Genomic DNA, 13,223 nt, shown 5'->3' on the forward strand with positions numbered 1-13,223 from the left:
GTTACTGTTGAAGTCACACGAGTTGTCGATGGGATCATGTGATGTCGTGTTTTGACCGACAATCTCCACATAATATATGATGCACTCAGATTCGGTATGCGTCTTATGAAATTGTATTGAGAATATTAAAAAAGTTTCAAATACGTAAAATTGCATGATTGGTCATGACTTTGACTTCACCCTCTTTGCCCTTTTGGTGTTGCATGTGGATGGCTTCATATGGCCTCTCTCCAGATTGTCCTCATGCATATCCGATCAAATTCACCACGTATAGAGTCGAACATCTCTTCCTCTCCGCACTGTTCGTTTTCTTTAATTTGTGTTCAGATCTGGACCATTACCAGTCAACCTTACGCGAACAGACCACTTGTGTTGCATGAATCGACCAGACATGATCTGGTTCGTTATGACCGACAATCTCTACAGAATACGCGACGCCCTCAGATCCAATACGGGTTTTGTGAAATTACACCAGAAAATGCTTAAAAACAAAGCAAATTCGTGAAATTATGTGACCAGACGTGACCTCAACGTCACCCTCTCTGTTATTCTAATTTCGTGCGCGGACGACTTCATTCAACCTTTCTTAGGATTGTCCTCTTCCATATCCGATTAGATTCGCTGCTTAGAGAGTTAGATATCTCTTCCCCTATGTGCGGTCCGTCTTTTTTGACACTTGTTCATATCTGGACCACTAGTTGCTGCATGAACCGACCATATATGATTTGGTTCACTTAAGGTCGTTTGTGGTTTCGTCTACTGGAAAGTCGTCGCGTCGTTGCCTTTAGTCTAGACATCGTTGCCATTTCAGATTTAGACAGTGACAATATCTCTTCAACTTCTTTGGTCTTTCTTGGATTTAATAAGCTCATATTTGTACAACTTCTCTCTCTCTCTTTAAGCTAACTTTGACACTTCTCATACTGCACACAATCACAACAAAATATAGTAAATAATAAAAAAATATAAAATTTAACGTGGTTCGGCAGCTATAGCTACATCTATGGATAAGAACGAGAAATTTTTTTTTTCACTATAGTCGAATGAGAGAGTACATACATCATTAATAGAGTTATAAACCTTTAAATAGAGAAATTACGCGAATTTTTGTCCCACAAAACTTTTCAGGATGTACAAAATATACTTTCAGAATAAATACACATCCCCAAAGATAAACATAAAATATTCTTAGAATATAGATAAGATACGCACAGAATTAAATCACATCAAACATGAATGATAAAAAATTCAATGATTTAACCAAATAATTATATATTTGTATTCTTAGTAAAAGGTTACTAATGCATACATGAATTCTAACTATTTCAAAAAATTAGAGCAAAAGAGAGAAGGTCGATTTGGATTAAGAGGAGTCATACAAATCCAAATCTTAAGGGTTTTGGGCTTGCACTTGGATTAAATTTGTATCCGTCAAATTAGTCAGTTTTTATTTTTATAAAAATTTTCATATACAATAAATATATATTTGTATGTTATTTTAATTCACAATAATTTAAAAGTTTAAAAAATAATAATATTGTTTTCTTTTAACATAAAATTGTGAAGTCCAACCAGAAATGAATGCAACATTAACAATGCATATAAAATGATTTGTTAAAACAATTATTATTAATTAAGAAAGTGTAATAAAAAAAATATTATAATAAATAATAAAAATAATTTTTAAAATTTTAATTTAAATATTAAATTATTTAATTTTTTTTTTTGATCTACTTCACACTCTTCTTCTCATTTCTTCTCTCTGCTCTATCCACTCTTCCACCCACCTCCTCCCCAACAACTATTCTCTCTCTCTCTCTGTAGGCTGCGAAGAAGAATCTCCCAAACCCCAACCAGCAACGTTAATGGCTCGCTCTCTCTCTCTTTCCCTGACGCGTAATTGGCCAACCAAAACGCTACGTCCAACCGCCTCTCGCCTCGTTGCTCTCCGCGCCCAATCCACACACAACCCTAATCACGCCGACAATCCGTCCGACGTCGAAGCCTCCTCCGATCCTCTCCTCCGCAAGCTCGAGGACGCAATCCACCGCATCATCGTTCGCCGCTCTGCACCCGATTGGCTCCCTTTCTTGCCTGGATCGTCCTATTGGGTCCCGCCCCCGCGATCCCAATCGTACGGCATCGCTCAGCTCGTTGAGAAGCTCGCGAATCCTTTGACTCCCGACCAGTCTCTCTCCACCACGACCGTCCGCGGCTGGCCTTCCTCCGATTACTTCATCAAAGGTCTGTTTCTCTCTCTTAATTTTGCAGCAATCTCTTTATGTTTGTTATGTTGAGTGTTGAATCTGGGATGCGATGTTCAGATCCAAACTGAGAGGGAATAAAGACATTTATTAATTTTATTTGAATGATTCTATTAGTATTTTATGCGAAATTTTGATTGCTTTTGGAATATTGACTTCTGACTCGATCTACGCGTCTTTGATTGCAGGTACTCATCCACATCCGGTAGAGATGGAGGCCACTTTGAATAATGTGCCTCGGTCGGAGGATGAAGAAGGATGAACCATGCTCTTATTAGAGTGGCATCTGGGGTATGTGAAGTATCATCTTATGCCCTTTTCCTTATTTAAACTTAGAACAACTTGTTCATGTACATCTGATGCTTATTGAATTCCTTATCGAATCATTTTTGAACCATTAATTCCCACCATATTGTTTCTAGCGAGAGAAATTATTTACTTGAGATTGAAAATTGTGGTTCTTGTAAATTTGAGAAGAAGCCTATAGTCTTTTCTAAAGGGTGTGAAATACTTGCAGAAGTTACTTAGAGAGAGTGGTAAAGAAATGAACTTCCAAGTTGCTTCCTTATAAAAAACAATATTGAAATCATAGGTACAGCAGCACGCTGATCCTTATCTTGTTAGTTAAAGTTGCTTCCTTATAAAAACAAGATTGAGATCATGGTTACAGCAAGGCGCTGGTCCTTATCTTGTTAGTTCTAACTTTTCTAACTTTATTTTGAGGATTTTTTTTAACTATCTTCTCTTACCATTTTTATATTGACAATTCTAACCAAATCTATTTTAATGGTAAACATTTATTTCAACTGTCCCTTAAATCCAACTCCTCTAAGCACCATTACATAAGTTGTTGAGAACAATATTTTTAGTCTTTTAGTTCTTTGCATTATAGTTTCTTATTATTAATTTTAATGGATTGCTATATATTAAAAATACCTAGTTTCTTGAAGGAACCAACCGACAAGCTTCTTCACTGATTAAAAGTGCAGCCAGCTGATTAACGACATTCACATGATCGAGCTTCCATGATTTTAAATGTTAAAAGGAAAACTTATTGTGAGGATAAAACAACCAAATCACATTGATGAATGAGCTGTAGACATATAACACATGCTTGTTGTCTTTCCTTCATCGGTTACTTTGTATCTTGTAGGCTTCATTTGGTTCTGTTCCCAGCAGGCAAAATAACCCACCCCAAGATTCTCTCTACAGATGCAAGTCTAATAATTTCTTCTTCTGTTCTTACACTCTTAGAAGCCTTGATCTCTTTGTGGTGTGTAGTATAGCCATATCCCACCAAAACCCAAAGCCTTTGTCTTCCATTTTCCAGCTTCCAGGAATTTAGTCCTGTATTGCAGCCACCGATCAGTCAGTAAACCTCAAGAAAATGAGCCCAAACTCCTGCAAAGTGTAAATACTTTCCACCATGAATTCATACCCAAACTTCCAATTTTCTTAACCTTTCTGGAAACATATTTTTCTTCATCTCAGTCTCTGTTACAGGTATGGTGAGACTTGTCTTTTATATTTTCACTTCCTCTAAATGAACCATATCCCAATAGGGGGAACTCTTGGATCATATAGGTTTGCCTTTGTTTTATATCTTAACTCAACATATTGGTGTTTTCTCTCGGTAAATTGAATTATTTGTGCACTTGAGAAGTTTTATTTGATACCTCAATGCTCTGCTTAGATTTTGCTGTTATCTTAAAAAAAAAATCCATGTGGATTGATTTTTGAATTGTTAAAGAATACTTCCGGTACTGCTTTTTAATTAAAGGGATGTAGATCTTTCCATTACTTGTTTTCAATTGACTAATGAAAAACGCAGGCTCATCCAGACTTGTAAATTTCATTATAGAAGCAAAAACCAGAAGTGATGGAAAACACATTGACTGAAAGACCCATAATACAAGGTCGGTTGGAAGAGCTGCATGGATGCAACTGATTACCAGAGGGCAGACATGACTTATTTCCAAAGAGCAGCTGCCTGTAATGTCCGTCTGTATGGCTACCTATGTTATGATGATGTTAAATAACTTAGGCCTTTGTTCCCAAACTGTATGCTATGATGCGCTGTTTATTGTTGTTATCTCACTTGTATTTTACAATTTTTTAGTTTGGAACATTTTAATGTAAATATCTATGTATCTATTCAAGGCTGGTAATTTGCTTACTACAACTTCATAGTTGCAAGGAGGTGTTTTTATGTATATAGCAGAATCTGTTTGTTCAGGGGAAAGATTAAAGTGTGGATTAAATATCCAATTGAATTTGGAATTTGAAGATAAGGCGAAAAAAAAAACGGTGATCATTCAAAATAGTTACAGGAATGGAGAATTCTGTTAAAATTCCTTTCTTTATTCATTCTTTTATTTATATTATTCTTTCTACTTAAAATTATTTTTGTTTAACAAACTATCTAAATTATTCTGAAGGAGGTCTCAATTGTGTTTAATATTAAAAATATGAAAATTTTAATTCAATAAAATTTTGGCCATATAAATTTGATAAAAATACAAGAAGACAATGAAAGTGCTGTATTTATCAATGCAAATAAAGATGATTATATTTTTTAGATTTTATTTAGAATAGCTCTAAAATAGTATCTAATTGTAAATATCGTTTTGTATAATTATTACCTTTAAATTGAAGTAAATCCTCAGTTTATTTTGAGTATTTTAATTCAAATTTGATGAGATGCAAAAATTAATTAAATTATCTAATTAACTTTTAAAAAAAAATGCAAAAATGAGAGTAAGGAGTAATATAATTTTTTCAGAACTAGTTGAACAAAGTGTGTTGCTTTCTTGATGAGATGCAAAATGGCTACTGTGTGTTTGAGACATGGGCTTTGGGCTAAGGAACATGGGTATTTTAGAGATATATATATTTATCATTGTTACCTATATATATATATATATATTGATTTTTATGTACCATTTTTGTCCTTTGTTATTAGGAGGCTTTTAGAAGTTGTCACACCCTCCTTTTTTGGAATTATTCACTATATCCCTTTATAGTTATTGAATTGAGTGATCAACAAATCAAAACATTACAAAATTATAATTAAAATGAAGTAAATATGTACATATATGTATATACATATATATATACATATTTATACTCAGCAGCAGTACCTCACATCCACCGATAATTAAATGTCAACAAAAATTACAAGCAAGTAAAAAGGACTTCGAAACCAGACACATTTAGTGAATCCCATCGGTAAACGGTACATTTTTGCTACTATATACACTTATATTGTAACACCCAAATTATTCTTTTTTGTATTATTTTTATTTTTTGTATTTGAATTTTTTAGATTTTAATTTAATTTAATTTAATGAAAATAATAATAATAATAATAATAATGATAAAATTAGGTAAAATTATTATTTGAATTTAATTAAAATTGATTTTGGGAAAAAATGGTGAAAATTTAGATTATGAAGGTATTTTTGAAAAGAAAATCGAAAATCGGGGGTCAAAACGCAATTTAAAAAAGTTGTGCTATGTCAGCAGCCACGTAAGAAGCCCAGTCAGCAGCCCCGGCCAACCAGGACACGCCGCGTGGCAAGGGAACGCTGACAAGGGACGGGCCACGTGGGCGATCCGCGTGCGCGCGATCGGACGGCCCATATCCGTTCCCGCACGCACGGACAGCCCAGATCGAATGTGCGCACGGACGGCCCAGATCGCATCGCGATGGACAGTCCAGATTTAATCTCAAATAAATCGCGATCGGACGGTCCAGATTTAATCTTGATAGACGGTTGAGATTAAAAGGCAAAGGGTATAAATAACCCTACCCACACCTGACCACAAAACCCTAGCTGCCAGTGCCTCGCCGGAGAAGAAGAACCAGACGCCGAAGGAGCCGGCCGCCGCCACCCGCCGCCGCACCGGAGAATTTTTCAACCGCCAATCGAGGTAAATTTTCTCTCCCTGGCTCGTTTTTCGATGTTGAATCCACCTATGGCCAAACCGGAGCCAAACCACCAGCCAATCGGCCGGAAAACCCCGCCGAAGTCCGGCGGCGCCGCGGCGGCTTCCTTATGTTTTTGTCTCCGATGAGGCCCTTCCCGGCCTCTGTTCGATGCAAATTTTATACCACTGTGATCAACGTTCTTTTCTCTGCAGGTTGATCAGAGCCAAACATCAAAACGCGACTCACATTGGAGGAGCCGCCGCACCCGAGAGCACCACCACCGGTAAGTCTCAATTTTTCGTGATTTTTTGGCCCACCGAGGGCCTTAGGGTTGTTTTATCGCAGGGACCAATGCAAGTTTGGCCGAATTCGGCCGAAAACGGCCAACCCGAGGCGGATCGCTGCCGCCTGCGCCAGAATTCCGATATTGGCCGAAAAGGGGCCTTAGGTCTGATTTGAAATTTTTTGGGATACGTGCAGGTACCGGTAGTACGTTTTAGTTTTTCGGAGAAAAATTTAGGGAAATGCGTCTGCCCAACCAAATAAGAGGCCCAAACCAACCATCCAGGCCCCTCCTCAGGCTCCAGGGGCAGCACGTGGGAAGATCTGTCAGCACTGCAGCAGAGATCACGGGGATCGACCTTGTTACCGCCTCAACAACACTTGTTGCATATGTGGCAGTGCCCAGCATTATGCAAGAGAATGCCCGAGGAACCAGAATCAAGAAAGGCCTCCTATCCAGGGCAGAGCTTACAACCTTACCCAGCAGGATGCCGACGCTGACCCGGATGTGGTACAGGGTATGTATACTCTCTGTGACCATATTGCTCATGTTTTATTTGACACTGGTGCATCGCATTCCTTTGTTTCACATGTTTTTACTTCCAAAATTAATATATCACCTAATAAACTTGATTCATTGTTATGTGTGTCTACTACCGGAGGTGAAACACTACTAGGAAAAGTTATCTACAGGGCTTGTGCCGTTGAGATAGCAAATAGGAAACTGAGTGTAGACCTGATAGGGTTAGACACGGGAGATTTTGATATAATCTTAGGAATGGATTGGTTAGCGGCGTATCACGCCACCATAGATTGCTTTAACAAGAAAGTTGTATTTAATCCTCATAACGATGAGCCATTTATAAATTAATAAAATTATTTAGTACTTATTCCTTGATGACAAGTTTTCTTAACTTCTAGTGCCTTAATCTTGCTATTTTCTCTGACTAGGCAAGCCCAAGAAGGAAATTTGTATTCAAGAGATTCCGGTAGTCCGAGACTTCCCAGATGTGTTTCTGGACAAGCTATCCGGTTTGCCAGTGGACAGGGAAGTCGAGTTCACTATAGACCTACAGGCAGGTACCCAACCCATTTCGGTTACTCCTTACCGCATAAGCCGCATTGAGATGGAAGAGCTGAGGAAACAGATCACTGAATTGCAAGACAGTGGTTTTATTAGACACAGTGTGTCCCATTGGGGTGCCGGAGTCACTTTTGCAAGGAAGAGAGATGGAACGTTGAGACTGTGCATTGATTAAAGATGATTGAACAAGGTTACGATCAAGAACAAATATCCCTTTCCCCGGATTGATGACCTCTTCGACCAGTTGCAGGGTGCACAGGTCTTTTCTACAATAGACCTACGATCAGGTTACCATAAGGTGAAGATAAGAACAGAAGACATCCCCAAGACGGCCTTCCGAACCAGGTACGGACACTATGAGTTTCTGGTCATGCCATTTGGGCTAACCAATACCCCGACAATCTTTATGAATCTGATGAATAGGGTCTTCATAGAGTTCTTGGATCAATTTGTTATCGTATTCATTGATGACATCTTAGTCTACTCAAAAAGTAGAGAAGAACATGCTCACCATCTTGCCCAAGTTTTGCAGGTCCTTAGAAACAAGAAGTTATATGCAAAATTGAGTAAGTGTGGATTCTGGCTTGAGCAGACCGCCTTCCTAGGATACATCATATCGAAGGAAGGGGTATCAGTGAATCTCGAAAAGGTTGAAGTGGTACTTGGCTGGGAGAAGCTGACATCAGTTAAAGAAATCCGCAGCTTCGTGGGAATGGCAGGTTATTACCGCAGGTTCGTTGAAGGATTTTCCAGTCTAGCAGCTCCTCTAACCCGATTCACAAAGAAGAATGGCAAGTTTGAGTGGAATGAGGACTGCGAAAGAAGTTTTTCAGAATTAAAGAAGCGGCTGACTACTGCACCCGTGCTGGCTTTACCGAGTGGATCGGGAGAATATACAGTTTATAGTGATGCCTACTATCTAGGCCTGGGTTGTGTTCTGATGCGGCATGAAAATGTTATAGCATATGGGTCCAGACAGTTAAAGAATCATGAGAAGAACTATCCCAGCCATGACTTAGAGCTTGCTGCAATCATATATGCCTTGAAAACCTGGCACCATTATTTGTACGGAGAGACATTTCAGATCTATACCGATCATAAGAGTTTGAAACACATATTCACTCAGAAGGATCTTAACATGCGTTAGAGAAGGTGGATGGAACTCCTTATGGACTATGATTGTGATATCTTATACCATCCGGGTAAGAGCAACGTGATAGCAGATGCTCTCAGCAGGAAAAGTGCAGGTATCTTAGCCCATTTGATGGTTTCAGAATGTAGGCCAATTGGGGCCACGCAACAGGTTCGACTTCAGGATCTGAAGAGAGTCACATGTTTGGGCCGCCTAACAGTCCAGCCCGAGTTAATCCAGAGAATAAGGGAAGCCCAGTCAGTCGACCCTGCCCTGGTAGCCCGCAAGAAAGATGCAGAACAGGGAGTGAGCTCAGAATTCTGAATCTCTGTCGATGGATTACTTCGTTTCCAAGACAGGCTATGTGTCTCAGATGACAGTGAGTTAAAAAGAGACATTCATAACGGAGTCCCATAGCTCGAATTTGCTATGCATCCAAGAAGCACCAAAATGTACCAAAGCATGCGACTCCAGTTTTGGTGGAATGGGATGAAGAGAGACATAGTCGACTTTGTATCTAAATGTTTGGTATGTCAGCAGGTCAAGGCAGAGCATCAGCGCCCAGGTGGGTTACTTCAGCCTCTACCGATCCCGGAGTGGAAGTGAGAACATATCACTATAGACTTCGTATCGGGGCTACCCAAGGCACGTTCAGGACATGATGTCATATGGGTAATTGTTGACCGACTCACCAAGTCTTCCCACTTCCTAGCCATCAGGATGACCGATTCATTGAACAAGTTGGCAAAGATGTATATCCGAGAGATAGTCAGATTGCACGGAGTTCCAGTGACAGTAGTATCCGACAGGGATCCCAAGTTTACTTCTCAGTTTTGGAGTAGCTTTCAGCAAGTTATGGGAACAAAGCTGTCTCTTAGTACTGCCTTCCATCCCCAGACTGATGGACAATCAGAAAGGACAATTCGTACACTTGAGGATATGCTCCGAGCTTGTGTCCTGGACTCTGGGGGCTATTAGGATGACCATCTACCCCTGATAGAGTTTGCCTACAACAACAGCTACCAAGCAAGCATCGACATGGCTCCATATGAGGCATTATATGGGCGCCCGTGTAGATCACCGATTTGTTGGGAGGAAGTGAGCGATAGAAGATTGTTCAGCCCAGAGTTGGTAGAGGAGACCACGTCCAAAATAGTTAAAATCAGAAAGAACATTCAGACAGCTCAGAGTAGGTAGAAGAGTTATGCAGATACCCGGAGGAGAGACCTAGCTTTTGAGAAAGGCGACCGAGTGTTTCTTAAGGTCACTCATTTCAAGAGAATTAATAGGTTCGGCAGGAGGAGAAAATTAAACCTCCGATTTATCGGACCTTTTGAAATCTTAGATAGGATTGGTACTGCTGCCTAAAGACTAGCACTGCCTCCAAAGCTCTCCAGAGTCCACAATGTGTTCCACGTATCCATGCTACGTAAGTACAACCCGGACCCTTCTCATGTCTTGGCTCATGAACCGCTTCCACTCCAAGAGAACTTGTCTTATGAGGAAGTACCAGTCGGTATCACGGACCGAAAGAGCAGAATACTCCGCAATCGAGAAATATCATTTGTAAAGGTCGTATGGCAGAACCACACGCCTAGGAAGGCTACTTGGGAGCTAGAATCAGATTTTAGAGCCTAGTATCCCCATTTGTTCGACCAAGAGTGAGAGACAAATTTAGGGGACAAAATTTCCTTAGGGGGGGGGGGAGAGTTGTAACACCCAAATTATTTTTTTTGTATTATTTTTATTTTTATTTTTTGTATTTGAATTTTTTAGATTTTAATTTAATTTAATTTAATGAAAATAAAAATAAAAATAATGATAAAATTGGGTAAAATTATTATTTGGATTTAATTGAAATTGATTTTGGGAAAAAAGGATGAAAATTTAGATTCTGGGGGTGTTTTTGAAAAGAAAATCGAAAATCGGGGGTCAAAATGCAATTTAAAAAAGTTGTGCCACGTCAGCAGCCCCGGCCAACCAAGACACGCCGCGTGGCAAGGAAACGCTGACACGGGACAAGCCACATGGGCGATCCGCGTGCGCGCGATCGGACGGCCCATATCCGTTCCCGCGCGCACGGACGACCCAGATCAAATGTGCGCACGGACGGCTAAGATTTCACACGTACGGACGATCCAGATTCAATCAGGCACGAACGGCCCAGATCGCATCGCGATGGATGGTCCAGATTTAATTCTAAATAAATCACGATCGGACGGTGCAGATTTAATCTTGATGGATGGTTGAGATTAAAAGGCAAAGGGTATAAATAACCCCACCCACACCTGACCACAAAACCCTAGCCGTTAGTGCCTCGCCGGAGAAGAAGAACCAGACGCCGGAGGAGCCGGCCGCCGCCACCTGCCGCCGCATCGAAAAATTTTTCGACCGCCAATTGAGGTAAATTTTCTCCCCCTGGCTCGTTTTTCGATGCTGAATCCGCCTATGGTCAAATTAGAGCAAAACCACCGGCTAATTGGCCGAAAAAACTCCGCCGAAGTTCGGCGGCGCTGCCGCGGCTTCCCTATGTTTTTGCCTCCGATGAGGCCCTTTTCCGGTCTCCGTTCGATGCAAATTTTATACCACTGTGATCACCGTTCTTTTCTCTACAGGTTGATCGGAGCCAAACATCAAAACACGACTCATGCCGTAGGAGCTGCCGCACCCGAGAGCACTGCCGCTAGTAAGTCTCAGTTTTTTTGTGATTTTTTGGCCCACCGAGGGCCCTAGGGTTGTTTTATCGCAGGGACCAATGCGAGTTTGGCCGAAAACGGCCAACTCGAGGCGGATCGCCGCCGTAGGCGACGGCACCGTCGCCGGAGCACGGCGAAGTCGCCGTGCCGGAATTCTGATATTGGCCGAAAGGGACCCTAGGTCTGATTTGAAATTTTTTGGGACACGTGCAGGTACCGATAGTGCGTTTCAGTTTTCCGGAAAAAAAATCAAGGAAATTAGGGACAGCCCGTAGGCGCACTCTAGAGCCGATTTCAGACCCCAAAATAAGTAAGGACCCCTCACCCTATTTCTTATCACGGTATTAAAGCTTAATAAATAATTAAACGATATTTTGTTACTTTATAGATGTATAATTGATTAAGGTTGCCAATGGAGCCCGAATATGATATACTGTTGATCAGTTGTGGTTTGATCTATTTTTCAGTATTAAATGCAGTATGATATTTGATGTAATTATTTTATGGTCTCGTATGCATAAATCATTGTTTCTTTTATATTGGTTTGTATTATGGTGAACCCGATACTGTGTTGTCTTGTTTGGTGTCAATTAGTGGTTTACAGTTTTGTGTATGATTGGATGATTGAGACTAAGGAAAAGGGCAAAAAAGTTATGTGAATTAATAAGTGGATAATGTAGACAGTCTTGCTAGATATCCTGAGAGATGGTGGACGGACCGGGTCCGTAGGGAACCCTATCGGGAATGTGGTCTCTCATACCGGACGGGGTATGGAGACCTTATGTATTTTCTTGCCCATACCGGACGGGGTATGAGGACAGCCCGTTTCACCCTCACACCGGACGGGGTATTGAGGTTTATGGTTCTGGTGCCCATACCAAACAGGGTATGGGGACGACCCTAGAATCAGGTTATTAATGTTCATGGTTCACGTGTAGCGGGGACCCCCTATGGATCCCCATGGATACTAGTAGGTTGGTAAAAGAGGAAATTTATTATCTGATTTTTGAAGTGCCAAAGTATGACATGTGTTCTGTTACAAAGTCAATATAATTTTATGATGATTATAATGTTACTGTTTTCATAGGTTATTTCATGAATCTCACCGAGATAAGTGGACAGTAAAGGTTTTTATGTTAATAAATGAGTTTGTTATAAATTATGATCCATTGATCGTTTTTGTTTTCTACCGACCTTTACTTCTGTGGCAGTGAAATAGTGTGATGTCTTTACTGGGTTAGTGTAGCTCACTTCTTACTTAACCATTTCAGATCAGGAAGACGTCTTTCCCGATCCCGTTCTGCAAGAAGACGGCGAGTTAAACGCCTAAGGACTTTATAACTTTATTTATAATTTTTATTTCGAGTATCACTTTTAATTAGTTTATTCTTTCATGTTTTAAGTACGTTTTTTGTTATTGTGTAATAGATGTTAATCAAAATTTTTATTACACTTCCGCATTTAAGATTTTTAATACATACATCTTCATTTAAATTCCGGGGCCGTTACATATATATATTATTTTTACATTTATATTAAAAAGTTTTCTATCTTGATAATACTTTTACATTTATAGAAAAATAATAATTTTTTGTTATTTTTTATATAAATGTAAAAAAATTTCTGAAATTATATCATGCGGCACACAATGAATATCTAGTTTTTATATCAATTTTTATTTAATTTCCATTCTATTTAATTCTTATTTAATTAAGAGCATGTTTCCTTTACATGTAAATTAATTCTTATTTTCAGATCATCTTTAACTCAATAACTTCAGATTCCTGATAGAACCTCTAGGGATTACAAAGAACAATAACCAAGACAAAAGAGA

The 13,223-nt window shown here is 39.6% G+C and overlaps 1 protein-coding gene across 3 annotated transcripts; it reads left to right on the forward strand.

Annotated features, from left to right (window-relative positions):
- The first annotated feature begins 1,740 nt into the window (after positions 1-1,740).
- LOC110807991 (uncharacterized) lies at positions 1,741-4,446 on the forward strand. 3 transcript variants are annotated; one of them, XM_022033317.2, is made up of 3 exons: positions 1,741-2,244; positions 2,453-2,555; positions 4,106-4,446. In XM_022033317.2, exons 1-2 carry the CDS (start codon positions 1,866-1,868, stop codon positions 2,524-2,526), a joined length of 453 nt encoding a protein of 150 aa, XP_021889009.1. In that variant the 5' UTR covers positions 1,741-1,865; the 3' UTR covers positions 2,527-2,555; positions 4,106-4,446. The 3 variants fall into 3 exon arrangements, with proteins under 3 accessions (XP_021889009.1, XP_021889008.1, XP_021889007.1); XM_022033316.2 differs by having other exon boundaries at positions 4,126-4,446; XM_022033315.2 differs by having other exon boundaries at positions 1,742-2,244; positions 4,096-4,446.
- Positions 4,447-13,223: the final 8,777 nt, after the last annotated feature.

This window comes from Carica papaya, chromosome 5, assembly GCF_054855325.1.
Source record: "Carica papaya isolate Zhongbai chromosome 5, ASM5485532v1, whole genome shotgun sequence".
Taxonomy (NCBI): domain Eukaryota; kingdom Viridiplantae; phylum Streptophyta; class Magnoliopsida; order Brassicales; family Caricaceae; genus Carica; species Carica papaya.

Bases quoted from the DNA above. Each gene is read 5' to 3' on its own strand.
- LOC110807991 (XM_022033317.2), top strand. From the start codon at position 1,866: ATGGCTCGCTCTCTCTCTCTTTCCCTGACGCGTAATTGGCCAACCAAA. The intron at 2,245-2,452 runs GTCTGTTTCTCT...CTTTGATTGCAG, and splicing joins CTCCGATTACTTCATCAAAG to GTACTCATCCACATCCGGTA.